Here is a 26,389-nt window from a genome sequence, read left to right as displayed (position 1 = left end):
GTCTCTGTCTCTCCCTCTCTGTCTCCCCCTCCCTCTATCTCTCTCCCTCTCCCTCTTTCTCTGACCCTCACTCACTGGTGCCCTCCACCTCTCTCTCTCTCTCTCAAAAAAAAAATACTATAAATAATGAAAAGGTATTCTCTCACAGTTTAGGAAACCAAAAATCTGAAATTAAGGTGGCAGCAAATGTGGTTCCTCCTGGAGTTTCTGAGGAAGAATCTATTTCATGCCTCTCTTTTAGTTTCTGGTGGTTGATGGCAATCACTAGCATTCCTCGGCTTGTAGCTACAGTAATCCAGTCTCTACCTCCATCTTCATATGGCCTTCTTTCTTAGGGCCCATTTGAGTTAGCCGATTCACTTGGTCAGGGGTGATCAGGCATAGCTAATGTTTAAGCCACCCTGGCAATTCTAATGGGTAGCCAGGGCCAATTAATTGGTATTCACAAAATCGTAAACACCTGAGCTTTAATGCATATCGTATCTGATTATCATCCCAAGTGCCTAACACAGGGTCTGCCTTATAATATATTCAATAGATATCTATTGGTTAAAGAACAAATAATTTTATAGAATAAATGCAGTTTTGAACGAAGATTACATACAGTGACCCAAAAGAATAGGAAAGTAGTGTTTCACATTGGAAGTCATAACGGATTATATGTTATTTCTTCTAGCATTTGAAGGTTTTGCAGAAACAATTACTTCATCCACCTCCTAACTTCCTTGAGATTAGTAAATGTCACATATTATTAGCCCCATTTTTCAGATGAAGAAATTGGATCTCCTAGTGCAGCTTTCCCTTCAACTGCATTATTATTTTTTAATACCACAAGGAGTTTGATAGATGTCCTAAAGCAAATAGAATTAGAGGCAGCATTTCTAGTAAAGGAACATAGGTCACCAAGTTTTCAGTACTATATTCAAGATGGGATGATTTAAGAAGCCTAACTGAGGGGATGGGGGAGGAAATAGAAAACCATTCCACAAAGTGAAACAAATATGCTATGGCAAAAGGTTTCACAGTTAGACCTAGTAAGTGAAATAGTCCAATGATCTATTAGAGCCATTATTAGTGTAGTAGAGAAGTCAGAATGTCTGACCCAGATTCAGACAGATGGACATGTGGACATCCTGGGCCTGCCACTTAAAAGCTGCATGCATGTCCCTACCTTTCATTCCCTTGGCTGTCATTTGGCTATCATGTTATTATCTGCCACATGGAGTTATTGTGCAGGTTAAATGATACAATGCTTGTAAAGTGCTTGGCACATAGAAAGTCCTTCTTGTTGTTGGGTTATAACACTGCATTTTAGGCATCATTTATCTCCTTCTTTCCTAAGGGCATGATTGAGTTCAAGTGAAATTCAAAGAACTTTCCTGTTTTACTGTTAATCCTGGCATTATTCTGCGTGTGACCCAGGTGAGGTCAAAGAGGCTCAGTGAGGTTAGGTTACTTGTCCGAAGTCTCACAAACAAAAGTGGCAGAGCTTAGATTCGAACTACTTCTTTCTGATTCCAAAGAGGCATGTCTTTCCACTACAAATGTTATAATCAATTTGTCCCAAATTGTTCACATTTTTTTATGTTGGTAAAAATACTTAACATGAGATCTACCCCTTAAAAGATTTTTAAGTGCAAAATGCAGTATTGCTGACCAGAGACATTGTCACACAGTCCATGTGCAGAAGTTATTCCTCTAGCACAACGGAAACTTTATACCCATCGGAAAACATCTCCCGATTTCCACCTTCCCCGAACCCTGGCAAACACCAGTCTCCTTTCAGCTTTGAATCTGACTACTTTATAAATTGAAATCATGCAGTATTTGTCCTTCTGTGACAAATTATTTCACTTAGCCTAATGTCCTCAAGGCTCATCCATGTTGTCATGTACAGGATTTTCTTCCGTTTGAAAGCTGAAAAATACTATATAGTATTATAATAAGATTGCATTGTATCCAAATAATTTCATTTTAGATCCCTGTTTCATTTTTCCTGCTAATTATAGCTATTTTTAAAATGAATTTCCATGCTTACATTATTTACCATGTAATGAAGTGGCCATTTTGTCAATAACTGCACATTATTCTACAGGAACAGACCTCACTTGTTGTTGCTAATATAATTTATCATCTTAAATTGGAACACTTTGGATATGAAGAGGGGTTGCTAACAGATGGAATGTTAAGACCATTGTCATAAATTGGTGCTGTCCTGGGCAAGCCCTACCCACAGAGAATTCCAGATAATTTCCCAACTCCCACACAAAAGATCTCACCACATAAGCAGTTTTGGTAATTTGTGCAAAGGAACAAAGGAAAATTGGGTTTCAATGATGAATTTTATTTTTTTTTTAATTTTTTTAAATGTTTATTTATTTCTGAGACAGAGAGAGACAGAGCATGAGTGGGGAAGGGGCACAGAGAGAGGAAGACACAGAATCTGAAGCAGGCTCCAGGCTCCTAGCTGTCAGCACAGAGCCCGACGTGGGGCTCAAACCACAAACCGTGAGATCATGACCTGAGCCGAGGTCGGTCATGCAACCAACTGAGCCACCCAGGCGCCCCTCAATGATGAATTTTAAAGGAACCCAAAGAAAACTGACACCTTTTCCATGTTGTTTTCTGCTAGTATTCTCTGACTAGTTCTGCCAAGAGAATACGGCAGTCATGTGGACAACCACAAGCACTTAGTACTCATTTAGGAAGCATCACAGCTCAGGACGCCTAGGTGGCTCAGTCTGTTAAGCACATGACTCTTGACCTCAGATCAGGTCATAATCTCACTGTTGGTGAGATCGAGCCCAGCATCAGGCTCTGTACTGACAGCATGGAGCCTGCTTGGGATTCTCTCTTTCCCTCTCTTCTCTCTGTCCCTTCCCTGGCTCTCTCTCTTTCTCTCAAAATAAACTAAAAAAAAAAAAAAAAAAAAAAAGCATTGTAGCTCTTGACCATCCAGTTGTTTACTAATATTTGCCTATGATAATGTACAATAATTATCCTGTACTCAGATAAAGCTTTCTCTAAATTTTTCATGAGGCATGCAGTCAACACAAAGGTTAAGATTCAGTGGGACCCTGTTTTGATTGAGAGACTGAGCCAGAGGCAGAGAGAGACAGAGACAGAGATAGAGCAGAGAAAGATAAAGGAGAGGTGCAAATAGAGACATTGAAGGACAAAGAGAGAGAAACCTGGGGCCAGAGAAACACGGAGGTGGAGAGTACATGGGAGACAGAGAGGCAAGGAAGTGACCAAGGCTAAGGAAGAGACGGAGAGGGGGAGCTGGAGAAAACAGAGGCAGAGAGAGACACGGAAGAGACCCCCAACAGCTGACAGACAGATTGGCATTCATTTTATGAGAAACAGGTGTCTTCAAGTAGCAGCCCTAAATAGAGGCAAATTTACTCTATTTGCATTGAGATTCTGTAGATTATTTCCAGCAAATTCAGGCATCTTGTAGCTTCTTTCTTCTGGATTAACTGATAGATAAAATGTAACTCTTTTACAGTCAGGGAAAACAAAACAGGTCAATTAAGAAGGTCAGTGCTCTGCCTCCAAAAGTCATAAAGGTCCAAATTAAATGTAGCTATTTCCTCCTCATTTTCAGTCATTAACCCTGATGCTGCCCTTCTTAAAGGTGAACAATTACATTCTGGGCTGACTGCGGGATCATTAACAATCGGTATGGATGGCAGCAATTTTCAGTAAGAATTATCACCAGAGTATGAACCCCAAATTATCTGGTCTCTGTTTTTTTCAGGAATAAATTTGGAAATACAAAATGAACTGCATGTGTGTGTATTTATAAGCTTTAAAGTTATTTAAAAATAACTTATTTGAAAAATAAACACACTGGCAGAATAGTTCGCATTTGCAGCTAGTCAAGAAAATAGTCCGTCGCCTCAACATCAAGTCAATGTTCATACATCAGCTTGTCACTGATTCAAAGGAGGGAGACACAGATGGGATCACAGTACCACTGGAACTCCTGGTGATTTGGTCATAGTTATTGATTCCTGGGAAGACACCATGTCTATGGAAACATCATTAGCTATTTTTCTCCACCTGCCACCCACAGGCTGAGGATCTAGGAAGAAAAATACTGTCCATAATTCAAAAGCACAAGATAGAAGCTGATCAGGGCTGTGAATTATGGAGTAGGAACCTTTATTCCCATGCAAAGCCACAGAAAATACTCATTTTTGCTACAGGAAGAAGAAAGATAAGCATAATTCTCATTGTGGTGAAATTACCACTTCTATTACCATCATCTTTACTTGTTCAATTCATAATTCATGACCCATCACTCACCGCTGAAACCTGACATTTACATGTAGTGGTATTTCTTGTGGAACAGGAAAAGCAGTCAGTGAAAAATGACCACTGGCACATAGCTCTCCTGAAATCTGGAGGGTCACAAATACAGGGCAACCAGCCTGATACTGGGCTGATTGATTTTCAGTAATGTCAGGCTTTGTAAGATGAAACCTTTCCCACCAGGAAAAATGAATGCATTTCATCCAGTTATATCACAGTTTGAAGTGGCTTATGTATTTGCACACTTACTTTTTATTCTTTTTGCATTACTTTGTTTCGGGATTTTTGAAGTGCTGGAACTCTAGTTTGGTTTGACTTCTCAGTGCAAGAATAAGGGAGTTGACTTCATTTTGATTTCTCAGGCAATGAATTTATGAATAGATCCTTGGACTCGAGGTTTACATAGCCAATTAATTTAAGGTATCAATCTGCCTATTGTAGGTGCCCATAAGTATTAATTGAATAAACTAATGAATAAAGTTAATCCCTCAACAAATATATATTAGTGCCTAATATATGTAATACATTGCACTAGTTGATAATAATGCTAGTAATCAAAACAGAGTAAGAAACTGTCTCATCTCATTAGATATGTTTTCTCAAATACCGCTCCACTTAATCCTTCCCTGGCAACCACGTTGAAAAGTACCAGTTTACCCCACCCACCTCCCAACCCATCCAACAGAAGTCTCTGCTTTCTATCTGACAAACTTTATATTTTGCTATTTATTTTTGTTTATTATTTTTCCCTGACTATAATGTGTGATGAAAAAAAGTGGGAATTTTGTCTGTTTTGTTCACTACATTATTCCCAGCACCCAGAACAGTGTCTAGCACATTGTAGGCACTCACTGAATGATTTTTGAATAAACGAATTAATGAATGAACAGAATTCTCTCTTCGGTGCATTTGAGATTTAGTGAAAGAAACGTACAAATCAATCATGCAATGCAATAGGTCTTACAATTGATGTAGATGGTTGGAATCTGGAGAGCAGGGACTTTTTCTCGTATGACTGCTATATATCCACAGATCTACGATACACGTTATTTAAATGTTTATAGCACAAGTGCTATGATAAATGCTTTTTAAATAAATGAATAAATATTTATGTGATGTCAGGTTTTTAATCTATCAAAGAGTATTTATGGGGGTAAAATGTCCTGCATACTAAGGCTCTCTGCCTGATGACCTACCTCACGCTTAATTTTCTTTTAGTGCTATTGGCTGGGGAATGCAGCCAGAATCATCCTGAGTGGAGAGCCTTCTTACACAGACGTCTGTTTAGTGTGTGAGGAAGAGACTCTTCACACACTGTGAGGAAATACACCATGCAGATTTTAAATGCATCTGCTAAGTATAGACGTGCAGCTAATCTGTTTATTTTGAGACCTTCATATAACACAGATAGTCTGGTTTATTCTTTGAGCAGATATTGATTAAACACTTTTTACATGATAAGCATTATGCAAGGTAATTAGGATACAGTAGTAAAGACAGACTTGGTTTCTGATTTCATGATACAGTTGAATATAGTCCGCTGTGTTAGTATGCTCTCTCTATGCTTTTCTGTTCCTCTGTCCCCGACTTCTTTGGGGCTAACTGAATATTTTTGGTATTCCGTTTTAATTCCTCAATTGGCTTTTTAACTGTACCTCCTTTTACTATTATTTACTTGTTTCCCTAGCATCTAGAGTTTGTAATATGTCTCCTTCACTTAATCAGACTACTTAGCATGAATATTGTACCACTTAGTGTAAAATGTACTATCAGTAAAAGTTCCATTTACCTTCTCCTATGTCTTCTGCTATTGTCAGAAATTTTATATCCACAAATGTAATGAACTCCACAATACTTATCTTTGTTTTATACAAAAGAAATAAGAGGAAATAAGATACTATTTTATATTTTTTCACATATTTTCAGTTTTTCCTTTATTTTGCTCTTTACTTATTTCTACCTGTAGATGTTCATACCACGTCATTTCCTTTAAGCCTGAAGAAATTCCTTTAGCACTTCTGGTAATGCAGCTCTGGTAGCTATGGTTTTTCTCAGCTTTACTGTATCTGAAAATGTCTTTATTTCACTGTCCTTCTCAAAAGATTATTTTCACTGAATATAGAATTCTCAGTTGAAAGTCTTTGTAGTCCCTCAGCACTCATTCCATTGTTTTCTGGCTTCTATTGTTTCTGATGAGAAACCATTCTCATATATTATTTTACCTCTGTATGTAATATGTCCTTTTCTTCTAGGCTTGGGGGTTTTTTTAAGTTTTTTTTTTCTCTAATTTTTTTACCAGTTTGTGATATGCCTATGCATGAGTCATCCTGTATTTATCTAGATCATGGTTCAAAATGTTTTCTGGATCTGTACATTAATGTTTATAACTAAATTTGGAATATTTGGGACACTTTTTTCAAACTTCTCTCTTTTTATCTTATTTTTTATCTTATTCAAGCTCATAAATCTTTTTTCAGTAGTCCCTGTCTGATGTTGTCCATCTAAAGAAGTGTTTCTATTTTTGATATTTTACTTCTCATTTTTAGAATCTTCATTTATTTCCTTTCTATAGTTTTAATGTTATTGCCAAATGTTTTCAACTGTTTACTGATTATGACCATCTTTTTTGCTAATGTCATTTTGACATCTGTGTCATCCCAGAGTCTATTTCTATCGATTGTTTTTCTTAAAATCTTGATTATGGGTCTCATTTTTCTGCTCCTTTACATGTTTTTTCATTTTTGGTAGCATGACGGACATTATTACAATACATTGTAAGGAATTTGGAATTTGTTATGTTCTTTTCAAGTGTGTCAAATATTTTCTGGAACGTATTCCATAGTTACTAGCACTTCCTTTTGGTCTTACCAACTTTCGTTCTACTGTTTCTTAGGATAGGTTAATTTTGGTTTTATATGTAGTCATGGGGTGTGGCCTTTACCCTGGGAAATGATCCTTACTCCAAGAACATAGTCTCTGAGCTCTCCAGTGAATGCCAGTGGTATTTAATGCACCACTGCACTTTACTCCTTCATTCCTTCCTTTCCTTTTGTTTTTCTTTTACTTTTTCTTTTTCTTTTCTTTTCTTTTCTTTTTTTTTAATGAAGTCAGAATTTCAATATTTCCCAGCATGACATGACTTCTGGTATTTCCATTCAATTCTCAGCCCTTTAGCAGCTTCTGCCTCCTAAGTATTATGGAGTCCGATCCTGAACATGCATCACTCAGGCCTTGATCAGTGACTATATTAGGCAGGCTTCTCCAGAGAAACAGAATCCACTGGAGATAGATAGATAGATAGGTAGATAGATAGATAGATAGATAGAGATACAAAGAAAGAGATTTATTATGAAAGAATGGCTCACACAATTATGGAGGCTAAGAAGTCCCCCAATCTGCCATCTGCAAGCTGGAGGTCCAGGAAAATTGGTGGTATAGTTCCAGTCCAAACCCAAAGGCCTGAGAACCAGGAGCCCCAATGTCTGGGAGCAGGAGAAGATGGATGTTCCAAATGAGGCAAAGAACAAATTCACCCCTCTTCTGCCTTTTGTTCTATCCAAACCCTCAACTTACTGGATGATGACCACTATCATTGGTAACGGTGATTTTCTTCACTCAGTCTACCAATTTGAATGCTAATTTCTTCCAGAAACATCCTCACAGATACCCTCAGAAATGATGCTTTACCAGCTATCTGGGCATCTATTAGCTTAGCCAAGTTGAACACAAAATTAATCATCACAATGACCCACATTTAATCTTCACACAAATCCTCCCTTCTGACGCACATAGCAGAATCTCCCTTTTCCTACACCCTCTCCTGAAAATTCCAGTCCCTTTAGGAGTCCAGAATTCTGATGTCTGCCATCTCATCTCAGTAAGCATGGTCTCCACCTCTCAGAACTATGGAAAGGACAAGCCACTTGGCAGAGAGAGACAGGGCATTTGTGGAACTCAACTCTTGGGTTTCTTTTCTCTCTTGCACTGCAGTTCTACATTGCTTGTTTTTCAGCACTTGAGAACAGTTGCCTCATGTGGCTTGACCAGTATTATGGATGCTTATAGTGGGATAACACATTCAGCAACATTTACTCTCTAAAGCTGGAAGTAGACATCTTCAATCTTACACCGCAGTAAGGAAGACATATGTCAAATATCTAATTGAGTCATCAATTGTTTTAATTATATTCATGATAATGCCATGAAAGAGAAATATAGGAAACTCTAGGAGCATGTAATAGAGCTGTTCATAATCTAGTTCCATTCATCATGCAGGGTTTTTCAGAAAGTGATTATCGACCTGAAATCTCAAAGATGACAAGAGTTATCAAAGCCACAAGGAGGTAAAACAAAAGTTCAGTGAGAGGTAATAGCACCTGGAAAGGACCTGTGGCAGGAGGACCCAAAGAACTGAAAAAAAAAAAAAAAATTAATATCTAGCATCTATTGAAAGTACATTGTGAACAATCACTGCTTTATATTATATCATTAGATTCTAATAGATACTATTACTAATCCATTCTGTTGATGAGGAAACGGAGATTCAGAGAAATTCAGTAACCTTGCCCAGTGCCATAAAGTACTGAGATCTGAATCCAGGTTCTTTTAATACAGTGCTTGAACATTCAACCACTACACTTTAAGGGAAAAAGAGCAGAATGATCTATAGCAGAGAAGGGGGTGGAGATAGGGGAAGTTTTATGATGTCTGCATCCTGACTTACAGAAGCTAAAGTTCTCATTGAGTAGAAAACACTGTAAAAACAAGGTAGATTAAGGAGTGCATGTTGTGATGAGCACTGGGTGACATATGGAATTGTTGAATCACTGTATTGTACACCTGAAATTAATATAACACTGTATTTTTACTACACTGGAAATAAAATTAAATTAGATTAAATTAAACTAAATTAAATTAAATTAAATTAAATTAAATTAAATTAAATTAAATTAAAACGTTTGCCTTTCCACATATTTTGGGAAATTTTATGTTATTTTTAACATTTATGATAAATCATTTTCCTATTTATTTGGAAGGTAAAGCCCCTAGAGAATTTGAATAATGTCTGTAGTCAAATAAAAGTTGATTTATCCATCTACCAGGGGTAAACAAAAAAAGTTAGAAATTATACACCATTTCTATTTAAATATACTTCAAAACGGGATCTTTAAACTGTGTTCTTACAACCAAGATCCTTTAGTATAAATCCTTTTGTTTCAGAAAGAAAAGACAGAAACCCAAAGAAGTTTAATTATCTGTCCAAGGGCACTCAACTTGAAATAGTAAAACAGGGGCCTGAAGTCTGGGACGTCTGACTCCTGATTAGAAACAGCAACCTGTCTACCTTGTAGTTCCAAGAGAATTTCAAAAGACGTTCCAAGGAAGAACATCATTAATTAGCAAATTGGGGTAGAGTCGGGGAGTGACCATTAATAGTTGTGAATGTTTAGGAAACAGGTAGATCCCTCCCTACACCCAGAGCTGAGGGTCCAGCAGCTGTCACATAGAGTGAGCTTGGCAGGTATCAGAATCTAAGGGAAAAAGAGGAAATCGAGCAAGTGGTAAATATTTCTTGAGTGTTTGCCATGTGCCAATTTCAGGGATGATAGTGGAGTTTGGCTGGACATCAAGAAATCAAACCTGAAGTATAGGAGCTGGGTAAGAGGTACAACTACAGTCTCTCTTCTGCTGATAACTGGTAGAACCTTTGCTAATTCCTTATCATAATAGGGTCTCACTCTGTAATAGGATGTGGTACCCAGAATAGTAGAGTGTCAGCATAGGAGCAACAGAGAAGATAGAACAGAGGATGGAAAAGTCCTTTCCTTCAGGAAGGTTGGAGATACAACAGAGAAAGTTTACTGGAAGCAAGTGTGTTTGAATTGAGTTTTAAAGGCTGGATGGGCCTAGTGAAGTTGATAATTGGTGGAGGGCCACTGGACTGTACATACAATGGCAAGGGGGGTTGGAAATGGCACATAGAAAGAGGAGCAGAATGTTCTACTTGGGACACTAAAATCAAGCAAAATCCTACTGACCCAGAGAAGTTTACAAAGGAGACAGCACTTAGATGAATGTGTCCCTCTTAAATGTAGAAGGAAGAAGCCACCTAAATGGTCTGCTTTATGTAAACCAGATTTATTTTACAAGTTTAAAAGCTTACTTATATACTAATCAAGGAAATGAAATCAGGTCTTGTTTTGGTATTGAAAGTAAATTTATTCACTCGTTTGTCAGACATTTATTGATGTCCACTTACATGCCAGGCCATCAATTAGCACTCGGGATATCAAGAAAACAAGACATTTCACACCTTATAAGTGTCAAGGGCAGGGGAGAGATTTGTTTTGTGTGTTCCCACAAAGGCAAGAACAGCCTGGTTATTGGTTGATGGTCCAGTGCAAGAGGGTGGTGGAAATCTTGCCAAAGAGGGAGAGAGCCGGCAGAGCCGGACTGGGGTCCACGGTAGGAAGTGTGTTTTGTTCCTAAGGATAACGTGAAGGTTGTAGAGGGCTTCTAAGCAGAGAAATGATATGATTTGATTTATGTATCTACTGGTTCACTGTCATCCCCCGTCACAAAAGATCTATCAGGTTTTTTTTACCCGGTTCCCACTGATGATGGGGTCGCACATCTCCAAAGGGAAATAAATTAGTAGACTTGTGGTCAGAGCTCTACAATTCCATTGGAAGACGGTCTAGCCTAGATTTAAATGGATTCTCTTGTTATTGCTTTATGTTCAACACCTTCTGAACTAATTTGGAGGGGGGACAATATGTATGCATCGGCAGGCAAACTCAGGCTCTGGGCACTCCGAGTGGGCAAGCTGATGCTGAGCAGGGCAGCTGTGGCTCCTGACACCCAGAGTAGTTTCAAGCATTTACCAACCTGACCATCCAAGTGCTGTGGATTTTCCTTGATTCCTCCCCAACCATCGGAAGTGCTCCGTCTATTCCTGGGTTAACATTTTGAGAACACACCTTGTTTCCTTTGCAATTACTCCGCTTGAGTAATTCTGTCCATTAATGTCCACACGTGAAAAATGTGAAGGATTGTTGCATCCCTGGGCATGGCAGCTTATGCTAATGAATCTGCATATCAAGGACATCTATTTTCTCATTTTCAGGGAAGGCAAAGGTACTAACAGGTGATTGCAGTGTGAATGATTTATGCAGAGCATCTATCTCCTCTGTAATCAAAGATGGGGAGCAATGAGAACAGAAGATTGTCACGCGGGCCCTTAACTCTGGTTTGAATATAGAAATTTCAATCCAGTTAACTCTTTCAGTGCTTTTCCCAATCTAAGGCCAAAAAAAAAAAAAAAAAAAAAAAAAGAAGAAGAAGAAAAAGCCAGGAGATTTTCCCTTTACTACTGGAAAGACATACTCGCGAGATTCTATTCCCGCTTGCTAACGCACCATACACTTTAATGCAAGAGACAGAAAGTTTTGAACAGAAAACCTAAAAAATAAGAAAAACGGAGGGAAAAAAAAGGATTGATTGATTGATTTTTTTCCTTCCGGGGTCCCAACCCACTGCCTGTGATTGCCTGAGCAGATGGCTGCCTCCATACCCTGCCTGCCCAGTTTCCTGTGCTCAGCCGTGTGGCATGCCCGTTTCTCTCCGCAGACAGCATTAACAGCACCGATCGCCTGTGTTCTAGGTTTCCTCTACGCCCAGAACAGCACCAAGCGCAGCATTAAAGAGCGACTCATGAAGCTCTTGCCCTGCTCAGCTGCCAAAACGTCGTCTCCTGCTGTTCAAAGCAAGTTTGTTTGTTTGTTTTCTCCCCCTCCAAACTGTTTGTTTCCTTCATGTAGGTCTGCATGCGCTGCAGTTCTCGCTTCTTAAAAAAAAAAAAAAAAAAAATCAGTATGTTATATTATGCAAAACCAAGTGTATTGATGTACTCTTGTTTACCTAAAGACCCAGGGGATCTTTTGCACAGTTAGGAGGCGCACATGCTGGAAGAGGGACAGCACAGTGTTAGTGACAAGAGCCTGGGCTTCAAAACACTTGGAAATCTGTGTTCGATCAGAGGGTGGGAGTAGACTCGGAGGGCTCTTGGGATTCCTATCCCCTGACTTGTTGACAGAGCGCACTTCAACCTGCATTACCTAATAGATTTCCTGATGCACGTGTATGCATTTCGTGTGTAATTTAGATAATGCCAAACCTCAGAAACATCACGACGTTAGAAAAACTACTATACAGTGGAAACCGTTGACACCGACACAAGTTATTTCCTTTGTCCACTCTCTCTGTGTTAGTCAGGGTTCCGTCGAAAAATAGAATCAATATATACCATGCATGCACACACACATGTATACATATGTGTATACACATATACGTATATGTATGCACATATATACATATACACAGAAACATGTATATAAAAGTGTTTATTAAAAAATTTTAGTATTTATTTGTTTTTGAGAGCGAGAGATAGAGACAGAGTGCAAGTGGGGGAGGGGCAGAGAGAGGGAGACACAGAACCCGAAGCAGGCTCCAGGCTCCGAGCTGTCAGCAAGGAGCTTGATGCGGGGCTCGAACTCACGAACCAAGAGATCATGACCTGAGCTGAAGTCAACACTTAACCAAATGAGCCATCTAGGTGCTCCCTAAAAACATTAGTTTTAAAGAATTGGTTCAGATGCCTGTTTTAGGTGCCCCTAAAAGTGTTTACTTTAAAGAACTGATTCACATGTGGGCTGGCGTGTCTGAAATGCATAGGGCAGCCTGGCAGCCTGGAAACTCGGACAGGATTTGATGTTTTAGTCTGGAGGCAGAATTTCTTCTTCCCCAGGAAACCTCAGTTTTTGCCCAAGGCTGTTCAGCAATGGATGAGGCCTGCCCACGTTATCTAGGGCAACCTCCTCTATGTAGAGTCAACTGATTGATTGCAAATGGTAAACAGGTCTGCAAAACACCTTGACAGCAATATTGAGATTAGTGTTGATTAACTAACTGGGTGCCTAACCTAGCCGAGTTTACACAGAAGACTAACCTTCACTGTCTCCGTCTTCTCTTTCTCTCCAGTTTTGTGACATTCTTAAGGAGTAGAAAGTAGGAGCTAGCCAAAAGTAAATGCTTTATTTATTTTGTAAGGTTACCATATATAATTTATAATAAGCCTTTACAAATATTCTGTTTACCAACATTCTTTCATGCACAATTTTTTTCAAACATCAAACAACTGTTAGAATGAGACAGAGAAGGCGGTGTTCTTTGACAGCTAGGAAACACAATATGAAGAAGCTGACTAAAACTTTTTCTAGGTGTGGGGCTACTATCCCTATCTTTGCCGGCTCTCTTTATATCCTGATGCACCATTTTATAGGAACTAATGGACTTAGTGATGTGAAAAATGAGAACACCCTAAAATGACATTAGTCTCCACAACACAAATGGAGAAAATATAGTAAGCACCTCAAACGACCAAATACATCCAGTCAAAAATCCCAGGATGAAAAAAACAAAAAACAAAAAACAAAACAAAACAAAACAAAAACCCATCTTATTTCAGTGGCATTGGTTAAACACAATATATCATGATAATAAGATTTAATTCACTTATTCATTCAACATAAATGTATTATATGTCAGTTCCTATTCTGGTTCTGGGAGATAAAGCAGCTTTAAAATAGCCCTACCCTACTAGAACATTCTGTGGAGAACAAGGGCAGGACAAAATGACTTTTATTAGTGACAATCTGATGTACATTTAAATTATGTATATTTAAATTATGGTTGAGATCCATTGCTTTGATCATTTTTCCCCTCATTGCACACATTACACACACCATCTCACAAACAAAAACATAACGTGTCATCAGCAACCTAGAAGGCCATAATCCCAGAATAATGCCAAAGCCCTAATCCTCCACAATATTGAAGCTGCAGGCATTTTTATTGCCACCATTTGTCAGCAAATGTTTATTAGAACCATTGCTTTTCTCATATCAAGTTGGAATCAAAATTGCCAATTTACCAGAAATTCACTGCAAACGTAGTCATTTGTACACAGTAGACAGGTAAAATATAACTTTAGGATGGGTTCCAGTACTCACTTGGGAAGAACAAAATCGCCATGCCCTAATTGGTCTTCCTGCACCAATCCCTCGTAAAGCCATAACCCAAATAAACGTTCATGGAAAATGCAATGAACGTTTTAACTAAGCATGAAGGAAAAGTCAAGATGTTTCCTGAAAGGAAAAAATAAAAAATATAAAAGACTCCATATAATGAGCAGAATAATTCTAAAAACTGATATTTTTATAAAAAATGGGATTTCAGGGGTGCCTGGGTGGCTCAGTTGGTTGAACACCCCACTTCAGCTCAGGTCATGATCTCATGGTTTGAGTTTGAGCCCCATGTCAGGCTCTGTGCTGACAGCTTAGAGCCTGGAGCCTGCTAGGATTCTGTCTTCCTCTCCCTCTGCCCCTCCCCTGCTCATGCTCTATCTCTCTCTCTCTCCATCAAAAATATATAAAGATTAAAAAAATAAAAAATAAAATAAAAGGGATTTCATAAAACTGGCTGATATTGAACCCGTGCTAGACTTGGATTGAGACCCAAAATTCTGCAGACATATCTCCCTTTCCCACTAGCCACCCTCTCCTCACTAGCCACCTGTCACAAGAAAGCTTCAACATGTGGAAGTAGATTATTTGGAAAGGAGATCACATTAATCGCATTGCTATATCAAAAGGGTGGTATTCATGGATCCCTATCCATCATCGGACCCTAAGCAGCTGGGCACAGACTGAAAAGATGATATGAAAACACAAGGCAGATGGTGAGAGCCAGGTGCCCGGAGTGCCAGAGGACCCTTAGGCCACCAGGATGAAAAGCATGGGCACCAAATGTCTGCATGCCAGACCACAGAGAACCCTATGATGAGGTTTGACAATGCTAGTTCTAGGCTTGAATGAGCTGCACTGTGGCTGAGGGAATGAATATTCGCCATCAGATCCCATGCATCTTCAAAGCTAAACGGGCTGAAAGGTAGTTAACAAAGGGCCAATTGTCGTTCAAAATTCCATTTTATTTTCCACAAAGGCAGGTAAGAAAGCGTCTTCATTCCTCAGGTCAGGAAAGTGAGCATTTATCAATATTATGCAAATAACAAAAGAAAAAAATTTCCTACAGAAAGGGCCCTAAACTCCTGCTGCGTTATGGAGCAATTGGATCTCTATTTAAAGAACCTGAGGGGCACCTGGGTGGCTCAGTCAGTTAAGCATCTGACTTCGGCTCAGGTCATGATCTCATGGTCCTTGAGTTCAAGCCCCACGTCGGGCTCTGTGCTGACAGCTTGGAGCCTGGAGCCTGCTTCTGACTCTGTGTCTCCCTCTCTGTGACCCTCCCCCATTCATGCTCTGTCTCAAAAATAAATAAACATTAAAAAAAATTTAAAAAAAAAATAAAATAAAGACCCTGAGAGTTTGGAGCAAGTCTAGGAAGACTTGTAGCATCATCTCACATCTGGTTTCCAGACAGACTCCTCTGTCATCATCGGGGAGCCACGCTGCTTCTTCAAGGAGACACCCATTTGGTGGTTGCCAACTTTGAAGAGCATTCTTCCTCACGCTGTGCCCAAATCAGCCTCCTTTTTAACTTTCAACCATGTTGGTTCCAGTCCAATGCTGGAGAGTAATCTGTAGCACCTGCTCCTTCCTCCACAGGATGACCTTCCTCCTCTTCCCCCTTCTCCTTCAGAACTGGGAGGGTGAGTGGTTGATTCACAAAAGTCACTCCTGTTCATGGCAGTAGATTTATAAAGTATAAAAAAAGATAAGAAATCACACACATACACACACACACACACAAAACACATTCCTAATCCTAGTATACCCCTCTGCCTTGAAGTAACTGCAAATAATAAATAATATCTTTTTCCATTGATGTGTGTGCATTAATGATATCGTCTATACCAAATTTTATCCTTCTCTTACATTGCATACTTTCAAAATATTAACCTTGTTATTAAAACTATATTGTCATTCTTAATGGCAGCACATTATCACATTGAAAAGTGACTATATACTATCTTTGACCACATTCCCTGGCTTCTGAATATTTAGATTTTTTTCCCTTTTCCCTTTTTATCCCATAATATAAATAGCACTGAGATAAACATCTCTGTGTATACATCCGTGTATGTCTTTTAGATTATTTTTCTCCTGGATTTTGGAATTATTGGAGAAAAGCATTAAATTATGTGAATGCGAGCTTCCTCATGTATATTAGTAAATTGTTTTTTGCGTTAGCCTTTTAAATATTTAGACACATTATGCGTATTATTTGTTGAGGGTTTTTTTTTGTTACATGGATATAATATCATCGATATTTGGAAACTATAGTCATTTTTTTAAATGCAGACTTGAAATATTTGTTCTGCTGTTTGCCCTTCAAATGAAAGCATTAAAAGAAGTAGCACATGACACAGAGTTTCTACATGAAACGTTATTATAGACATTATTAAATTTTTGAAAATCAAACATATTACTCATCTTTAACAAAAGGCAAAAATAATAAGCCCCGACCTTTTTGTGTGAAAGCACACATCTTGACTTTGATGCTTGTCAGGCAGATATCAAATTCTAAGTGCCTTGGAAAGAGGTTGGGGAACAACAAACGTGCCTCTGAGAAGGAGGTGGCAGATCGAATCAGGACAGGAACTGAGGCTGGGGACACCTGGGCTGTGCATTAAGGATTCGCTTTCAAGTTTTGGCCCTCTGCCCAATTTCAAGCCAAACTGTCCACTGCTCTTTGAGCACCCATCTCTAGATGCAGAAAAGAGCCCTAGCCAGCTATTGGTGGCCTGGTCACCTGCACCCAATCCCCCTCCCCGACTTTCTTGTATCATTCATTGGAAGCTGTCCACTTGCTGAAATTAAAATCAGCTTTCTTTCACCTTATGCTCCCCACCCACCATCTTACTAGCCACTAGAGTCTGGCCAATTTTCTCTTTGAAATATCTTTTAAGTGGACTTCTATTTTGTGCTAGGGCTCTTGCTCAGACCCTCGTTATGCCTTCCAAGAACTACTGAAAGAGGCAGATGGAGGCAGGGTGGGCTTTAATGTCCTTGTGGCATATATTTGAATTCCTGTTGTGCCTTCTACTAACAAAAATGGCCGGAGTTATTTAATTAAATTATTTGGCCCCTTAGTTTCCTTACTTGGTCATTTGTTTCACATTGTTATTATTATTATTTTGAGAGACCATGTTTTGCCCACACAATTCTAGGGACTGGCTTTATATTGGAGGATTAAGACACATTAATTCACTGCCTTCATGGAGAGTATATGGGAAGAAAGATGATAAACATGAAAACAAAGATAATCTTAGATGGTGATGTGTATTATAAAGTAAACCTGTGGCAAAATGATGGAAACTGAATGTTGGTAGAAGAGCTACTTTGAGTCAAGGAAAGCTTCTTTGATGGGGTTACTTTTGAGACCCAAAAACAAGAGGAGGCCAGTAGCATAAGGGTCTGGAGAGAAAGTTCCAAGGAAGAGACTAGAGCAAAAGCAAAGGCTCTAAGGACGAAAGGAGCATAACTCATTTGTGGTACAAGAAAGACCATTGTGATCATCAGAGAAATGGGTTGTTATGGGATGAAACGAGATAATTCATGCAAAGTACTTAGTACATGAAACATCACCAGTATGAATATACAACAAGTATTAACTCAGTTGACAGTCCCAATCGCCTTCTGAGGCAGATGTACTGTTTTACTCTGATGCACTATTTTCCTCTAATGGCTGAGAAAACTGAGGCACAGAGAAGTTAGATAATTTTTCCAATCAACAGAGTTGGGATTCTGACTCCAGAGCCTGCTGTCTTCATCACTTTATCAAGCTGAGATTCACCAGCTACCCCTGATACTGATTGTGGAAGCCTCTTTAGGTGTGTAATTATAGCTCGGTTTCCTATTTTGAATTACAAATCTTCAAATAGGAAGGAATGGTGGGAAAGTATTAGGTCTGGCCCTCTACACCCAGAAACGTAGGTCGTACATCCCCGTTTCACAATGGAGACCGCTGTGTCCTGAAAAGGTTTTAATGACTTGTGAAGAATCTATAACTAAGAAGTTGGAATAAACGCACACCCCAAATCCTCTTAGTCCCATGATACAGATGCACTTATTGAATGGCTGCAAGATATAGGACTGTCATAGCAATAGAAGAACTCTTCCGGAAAAAATTCAAGGAGAGAGTGAAGGGGAATTTCTGTCTAAGCAAAAGTTCATCTTATTTTACATGTTTTAAGTATTTATTATAACAATAGCAACAGCAACAATAGCCTATTACAAGGAGTATAGCCTATTTTATATATGAGAAAACTGAGGTCTATATAAAAGAAGAATTTTCTCAAAATAACAGAGCTATTAAAGAAATCTAAGAGGAGAGACTTGACTCAGGTCCAGTACTTTCCAACACTGAAATTCTGTGATTTAGTATCAATCAGAGTCCAGGCAGGAAACATAAGGCACACTTTAATAGGGCCATCAAAGGGAATTTAATGAAGAGATTATTTGCAAAGTTACGGGCAGGAATTGACCCAACGAGGCTGGTGAAACACCCAAGTCTAGTAGGAGTGAAGTCATCATTTCTGTACTGTTACCAGAGAGGAAGAAAGCCATAGCTACAGCTTAACAAGCAGAGAGGGTTTCACAATAGGGATTCTGGCCCTTGGAAGAGGAAAGCAGCCACTATAGCCCAATCTCCACCAAGGAGGGATCCCAGAGGGATTCCTCCTCTCTGATCTCCTGTTTGTGCTTTCCTTTGGCCAGAGGGTGAGAAGTTGAGATAATATCCATAAAGGCCAGTCTCCCAGACCTAGGACAGCATGTAGAAGGATAGAGAGTGGCTCCAGAGGCCAAATGGAGATTTTCCAGACTCTATGTATCTTGGAAGCCATGGATTGGTGATCTACAGGACCAGTATCAATTCTCAGTCATGCTGTTCTTCTCAGAAGTTTTGTTCCCAATTCCATGATAGGCTGACAACTGGCTGATAAAATCTGCTGGTATTCAGTAGACAATTTTAGGTTTAAGGACTTCAACTAGCTATTTCATGAACAGCTTACTATCAAGAAATCCCTAGCTCCTATACTCTGGGTAAGCACAAATACTTTTTTCTTAAAAAAAAAAAAAAAATGCTGTCAAGTCTTTGACTATATCTCTGTATCTCCTTATCAGATAACTCTGGGTAATTTTCTTTGTCTCTCTGTGCCCCAGTTTTGTTTTTGTAAAGTAATCATTTTCCCTATTTATTCAAAGGACATTATGGTAACCAAAAGATTACTTACTAGACAATAATCAGGAACCAATGCAAAGATAAAATATTAAGCACTCGATTTTATGTATTTATATTTATATATATGTTTTTATTTAAGTGCATTTCATAATATCTTCCCGGTAAATCTGGGCTCCCCCATTCAATCAAAATGACTGATTCACTAAATGAAAGCTTCATTCCAGTGGCTTTTGTTGTTGGTCTGAACACAGGAGAGTGGATGCAACAAAATAATTTTGGGGCTAGACTACTCATAACCCAGAAGCCATAATCATCATATTACCTTGCATAATTGCAAAACATAATTTCCTAACTTTTACTTCAGATTTTGGTATCAAAGACAGCACAACATTTCAGTGTGTTTTGTTTTGCCTGGTGGCATATTGATGATCATGGAAAGTTTTAGATGTCTCTCTTGGCAGAAAAAGCATCAACACTTGGCTGTTGGAGAATTTGTTTTCAAAAAGTGACTTAAACTGCTAACATGCTGCCAATTAAAAATACAACAGTAACCTCCAGGAATTTTTTTTTAATGTGTAACTTCCTCACGATTAATTAACCTCATGTTAATTCTTTAGTGACTTTAAGTAAAAACTCTGACTGGACATATAGCCGGGAAAATTTTTGGAGGAACAAAAGTATAACTCGTGAAGTTTTGTAAACTTAAGTTGCAAGGAGAAAGCAAGGTCCTTTAATTTTGTTTTATATATGAGCCTTAAAAATGTTATGTTCAAATACTCAGATGTTATTTTTATTTATTTAACAAGCATCTAGTACTTACTATGTGGTTGGTACAGTTCTAAGCGCTTTGCACTGTTTAACTCATTGTAACTTAAAATAGTCCTATAAGACAGACTCCCTTTATTAGTCCCATTTTACAAAGTAGGAAAATGAAGGCTGAGAATCACATTATCAGTAAGTGGTGTGGGGGTGGGGGAAAAGGTTGACCCAGAAGTTGAGCTCCAGAGTCTGTACTTTACCAGTTCTCTAGTTATGTGCACCCCACAGCCTTGTGCCTTGTGCACCCCAGATTGTCCAGAGAAATGGTGGTAGCCCCTTGAATGAGTTCTTTCCGCTCTCTGGACCTTAGTCTCACCATCTACAAAGGAGAAGCACAGACTGTGCCTCAAGTCTCCTTCCAGGTCTAGCATTGCAGGAGCCAATGAGATGGCACCTTTTATTCCTGGCTGTGACAAATGGTGGATGCTTCAAAGGTAGCATAAAATTTCCTCCTTTCGTGACATTTCACCACCAATGAGAAGCAGGAAGTGGGAAAACTTAGAAATTCCACGTAACCCAGATTTCATACCAGTTGGCACTATCATTTACTTGCTGTAAACTATGTTTTACTAATCTGAATATTTGTCCCTTTTTTCTTTATTTTTTAATATTTACTTATTTTTAAGAAGGAGAGAGAGACAGAGTGTGAGTGGGGGAGAGGTGGAGAGAGAGAGAGAGAGAGAGAGAGAGAGAGAGAATCTGAAGTAGGCTCCAGGCTCTGAGCTGTCAGCACACAGACCAACATGGGGCTCGAACCCATGAGCTGTGAGATCATGACTTGAGCCGAGCAGAAGTTGGACACTTAACCGACAGAGCCACCCAGGAACCCCTGCCCCTGTCTTTTTTATGGTCTTTAATAGTTTCTAAAATTCTGTATCCTGATTATATCATTTCATCTTCATAAAACTCCTGGGAGAATGACAGATCACAAGGTTATACTCTCCATTTTGCAAACTAAAAAAATGGAGAGATAAAGTGGCTTATCCAAAGTCACATAAGGTATTTAGTAACAAATAGAAAGATGAGCATTCTTTTTCCTGGTCAATCATATATTTACCAAGAATCTTCATTAAACCATGAATGACTCTTCGTATAAGAAAGACAGAGACAGGAGTCCCAGCACAGCTGGTTTACTGGATTTCCTGTCAACGTGGCATACATTTATGGAGCCCTATTTGAAAAGCAATACTTCCAGGAACAGGAACTAATATTACACTTATGTTAACCAGAATTTAAATAAACACTTTAAGCAAGCAAACAAACAAACAAACAGAATCAGACTTGTGAATTTGGAGAACAAACTGATGGTTGCCAGAGTGAAGGGGGAGAGGATGAGCAAAATAGGTTAAGGGGGGTGGGAGACACAGGCTTCCACTTATGAAATTATGGAATGAATAAGTCACAGGAATAAAAGGCACAGCATAGGGAATATAGTCAATGGTGTTTTAATGGCGATGTATGGTGACAGATGGTAGCTACACTTGTGGGGAGCAGAGCATCATGTATAAACTTGTCAAATCACTGTGTTGTACACCTGAAAGTAATGTGACCCAATGTGTCTACTATACTCAAAGAAAAGTTACTAAAATTAGTAGTGGAAGGGAGAGGATAGATGTGGGACACACACTGGGAAACAGTTGGTACCACTGAGGTAAGACAGGAAAGGGGCAAAGTGATTCTACCAAAAGGATAATTGGGGGCATTAAGCAAGATGAGGAACAGAGAAGGTCACAAAAATGGGTTAAGATGATGATTTTATTTTCTACAAATTGGCTTGAAGTGGCTGAAGAACAAAAACCGTTCTTGAAACAAGCTTTATTTTTAACTGGTGTATCTTTTCTTCCCAGGTTACTTATATGATTAAGTCTGTTGCTTCCCACTGGATTTTTCTACTATTTTCTTACTGTTAATGTGGGCCAAAGGGGTAGAGTTATAACTATTTATAAGAAGTTACATAGAAGCTTAGATAACCAAAAGCCTTCTCTATTTTTTCTTTTATTAATAATTTTAGGATTGGTCACTCATGCACTTTCTAATAGGAGTCATAAATACCTATTTTCCATTAGCGTTGATCTAAGAAGTAACATTTGGGCTGAACATGAATCCAGTCAATGCCAGTTTCTGCCTGTTTCGTTTAAAAAGTGAAATGGGAGCCTAACACTTCAGACTCAATTTTACACTCCACCAGGTCTATAAAATACAAAGCATTGCTATGTTAGCTGCTTAGATTGCAGGTTAAAGTTTAACTTTCTTACTTTCGAATTGCCTTCTGCCAGTGGATATAGAGCAGCAAGTGTGAGAGGCAGAAGTACTTTACACGAGCATTGGTCCGTCTTCGCTTCCATGCTTCCAGAAAAAAAAAAAAAAAAAAAGAACAATAAGACAAGTTCTGGGGCTAAGTAGGCAGAGGAACTTATTCACCTTTCAGCAAAGAGTTTGAGCCTTTGGGTAGAAAAAACAATTCCATGGTACATTGTAGTGTTCTCTGAATCTGCTCGACGGTAGACATTCTCCAGTGAGTGTTCCTGGAAGTAATAAAATCACATTTAATTTATCTCAGTGACAGTGAAAAATTAATGAACACTTTAGGTGAACAGATGTTAGAAGGATGAGTGGCAAAATCATCATCATAATAACAGAAAGCATGCATGTAGACTCCTATGATGCACCTTATGCTATGCAAATCCTTTGTATGTATTATTATATTTAATCTTTAGTTATTTTTCATTCAGTAGGAGATAGAATTATTTTGTTGTTGTTTTTGGCCTTTACTCCCTTAGTGATATCACTGAGTTTTAGGGTCTTGTGTATGATTTATATGGTGATGACTCTGACATTTACATCTTTAGCCCTGACCATGATTCTCAACTTCGGACCCATATATCCATCCAGTCAGCTGACAACTCCACTTGGATGTCCAATTAGTGACTCTTCCATTAGAAGGAAGGTCTACATGAGCAAGGATTTTGTTGGTGGTGGTGGTGGTGGTGGTCATTCTAGTGTCCATAGTGCCTTGAACAGTGCACCTGGCTCATAATAGGCACTCAATAAATAATTAAATGAATGAAAGAACGGACAAATTGTCTCTAATATCCACAACTATGCTAGACATTAACCGGTAACAACATAACCGGGATAGATCTCTTGTCTCCAGATGGTCACATCACGGAAGAAATGACAGATATCCAAGCAGGTCAATGATCTGAAGCACTCAGAGCTGAAAATAGACAACCATGCATGCTGCGTGGGAGTCTGAGAATGCCTTTGCTCTCGAAAGCCTCATCCACGTTGAGATGATCCTTAAAGAGAATAGAGGGAGAAGAGGAGAAAGAAAGGCAGATCCATGTAGAAAGAGATGGTGTAAGCTAGAGGATTAAAGTTGACAATGCAGGCTTCGTTCAGAGAATAGCAAATTGTCCAAGAGATGATGTCATAAGGTGTGTGGGGAAAAATGACAGGCAGTAAAGAGAAATTATTGTCTCAAATTCCATTCCAGAAACTGGTCCTTATTCCTTTGTTAAGACCAAACTGAAAGAGTATAAAAAGTCTATTTTATTTATTTTTTAAAAAATTTTTAAATGCTTATTTATTTTTGAGGGAGACAGAGTGTAAGCAGGGGAGGGGCAGAGACAGAGGGAGGCACAGCATCCGAAGCAAGCTCCCAGCTCTGAGCTGTCAGCACAGAGCCCGATGCAGGGCTCGAACTCCTGAGCCGAAGTCGGATGCTTAACCGACTGAGCCAACCAGGCACCCCTAAAAGGTCTATTTTAAATGCTTTCTACACATTATTTCATTTCAATCTCTTGACAGTCCTTTGCAGTGAGTCCTATTATTGTCCTCCTTTATGGATGAAGAAACTGAGGCATAGAGAGGCTAAGGCACTTTCCCCAAGGTTACAGAGCTAACGAAAGTCAGCAAAGGGATTCAAACTCAAGAAGTATAATAACAGACTCCTAACTCCTGAAGATTCTAGAACAATGCTTCACTAGTAAGTGTGCAATAATTATTAATAATCATAATTGCTTCCCTTTATTGATCACTGTATGTAATTCAAACAGTCTCTCAAAACAACTTCATGAAATTTATATGAATATTATTCCCAGTTTATCGATTTTAAAATTGAGGTTTGGGGAGGTCAAACACATCATCCAGGATCAGAACTGATAAATAGACTCAGGAGAGAGAAATTGGAGCAACTAAATAATTTGCTAGAACGAGTGCTCCCAGGCACCTTTCTTTTTATTGTAAGGGTGGCAACAGATGTTTCTGTCATTAACACTCGTAGTTCTACAAACAAGAACAATACTATGATTGCTTACTATGTGCAAGTCACATGTACGAGCTCATTTAATGCCCAAGGTCCCCCTACACTATACTATCAGGTTAGATTTTATGCTCACCTTTATACCATTGAACGTATGGCAGATGTAAGGCACAGAGAGTCTTGCTAACTTATCCTAGTCACACATAAATGCCCAGATGACATGTGGACTAAGCAATTGGCCTTTCTCTAAACCAAGAACTAGCTTAAACCTAGAAGGAACATAGCATAACCTAGATCACTGCTCAGTTTTCCTAATGCTCTGTTTTAAATAGGACCATGACAGATAAATGCTTTGTGGCAGAGTTACTGGCATCCCTGATACTAGCCCCAAAACATCCCCCCGATATGCCGCAAGATATGCAGCAAGAATTTATTATTACTAACCTTACCCAAACTCTTTTTAACTCCCTAGGTAATAGACTCCAGCTGTTTATTCTCTACGTACTAAAGCAACACAAAACCCAGTAACATCTTATGAATTGAACATTATATTTTACGTAAATAAAATTTCTATCTGTCTAGTTCATACCTGATAATGAATGTTAACTAGACTTATTGTGGTGATCATTTTGCAAAATATGCAAATGTTGAGTCATTATGTTCTATAGCTAAAACTAGTATAATGTTATATATCAATTATACCTAAATAAACAAATGAATACATAAAATTTCCATATGTTTATTCTTCTACAATGGGTTTTAAATTAATGTTTTAAAAATGTATCACCTGTATATTACCTTCTGAAAAAAAGTAAAGAGAATAAAGCCTTTTCCTAATGACCAAGATCAAAATTTGGTCTTACTTACTTACTATAATACGTGCCTTTCCAACTTACCATACTATAAGTTATTATTACTTACTATAATATGTGCCTTTCCAACTTTATGTTTCCTCCTGTGTTCTCAGCCAATCAGCTGTCACTTCTAGACTTTAGAGTCATTAAACTTGGGTTTAAGTCCTCATAGCTTCCAACTTCTATGTCCTTTGTAAGTTGCAACGTTTCTTCCAACACTGATTTCCCTCATCCATAAAAGCAGGGTGACAATATTTGTGCATAGGGTAACCGTGAGGTTTAGCAATAATAATGAAACTGAAAATAATTTTGTTCACTACAAAGTACCAGCTGTCAAATGTTAGGTATTATTATTGTGACTCTGGGCTTCTTTTAGTTTGCACTCCCCCATCCTATCCCCAGCTGCTTCCAATGTGGAGTTAGAAGCGTATTCAAATTGTGGCTATAATAAGCATGGGGACATCCTTAATGAGATAGGACTTGTGACAGGCATGTGGCAAATTGCTGTACGAGGAGTCAAGGAGAGCGGGATCTAGGCCCAGATCTGCTGCCAATGTGCCCAAAGGCCTTTGACATACAACCAGTAGTGCTAACACTCTATATTTGAATATAAATTTACAAAGTCAAGGGGCCAGATTCAAAAGCTGTTCAATGTGAGGGTGGCTAGGTGGCTCAGTCAGTTGAGTGTCAGACTCTTGATTTCGGCTCAGGTCATATCTTGCCTCAGGTCATGATCTCACAGTTCCTGAGATCCTGCACTGTCAGTGTGGAACCTGCTTGGGACTTTCTCCCTCTCTCTCTCTGCCCCTCCCAGCTCATGCTCTCTCTCTCTCTCAAAATAAATAAACAAAAAAAAAAAAAAAAAAAAAAA

At 38.8% G+C, this 26,389-nt stretch overlaps 1 protein-coding gene across 3 annotated transcripts in view; it reads left to right on the top strand.

Annotated features, from left to right (window-relative positions):
• The window catches only part of KCNIP4 (potassium voltage-gated channel interacting protein 4), a 1,157,282-nt gene that overhangs the window by 1,011,950 nt on the left and 118,943 nt on the right, over positions 1–26,389 (top strand). The window contains exon 2 of one of the 3 annotated variants that reach the window (XM_081795498.1): positions 11,981–12,082. The exons of the other annotated variants lie outside the window; for them this stretch is intronic. Within the exon in view, the coding sequence (XP_081651624.1) occupies positions 11,981–12,082 (102 nt within the window). The remainder of the gene's footprint in view (positions 1–11,980; positions 12,083–26,389) is intronic. 3 annotated transcript variants of the gene reach the window in all.

The sequence above is a fragment of the Panthera onca genome, chromosome B1 (genome assembly GCF_046562875.1).
Source record: "Panthera onca isolate mPanOnc1 chromosome B1, mPanOnc1 haplotype 2, whole genome shotgun sequence".
NCBI lineage: Eukaryota > Metazoa > Chordata > Mammalia > Carnivora > Felidae > Panthera > Panthera onca.
Note: the sequence above shows the minus strand (reverse complement) of the source record. Positions and strands in the feature narration are given on the sequence as shown.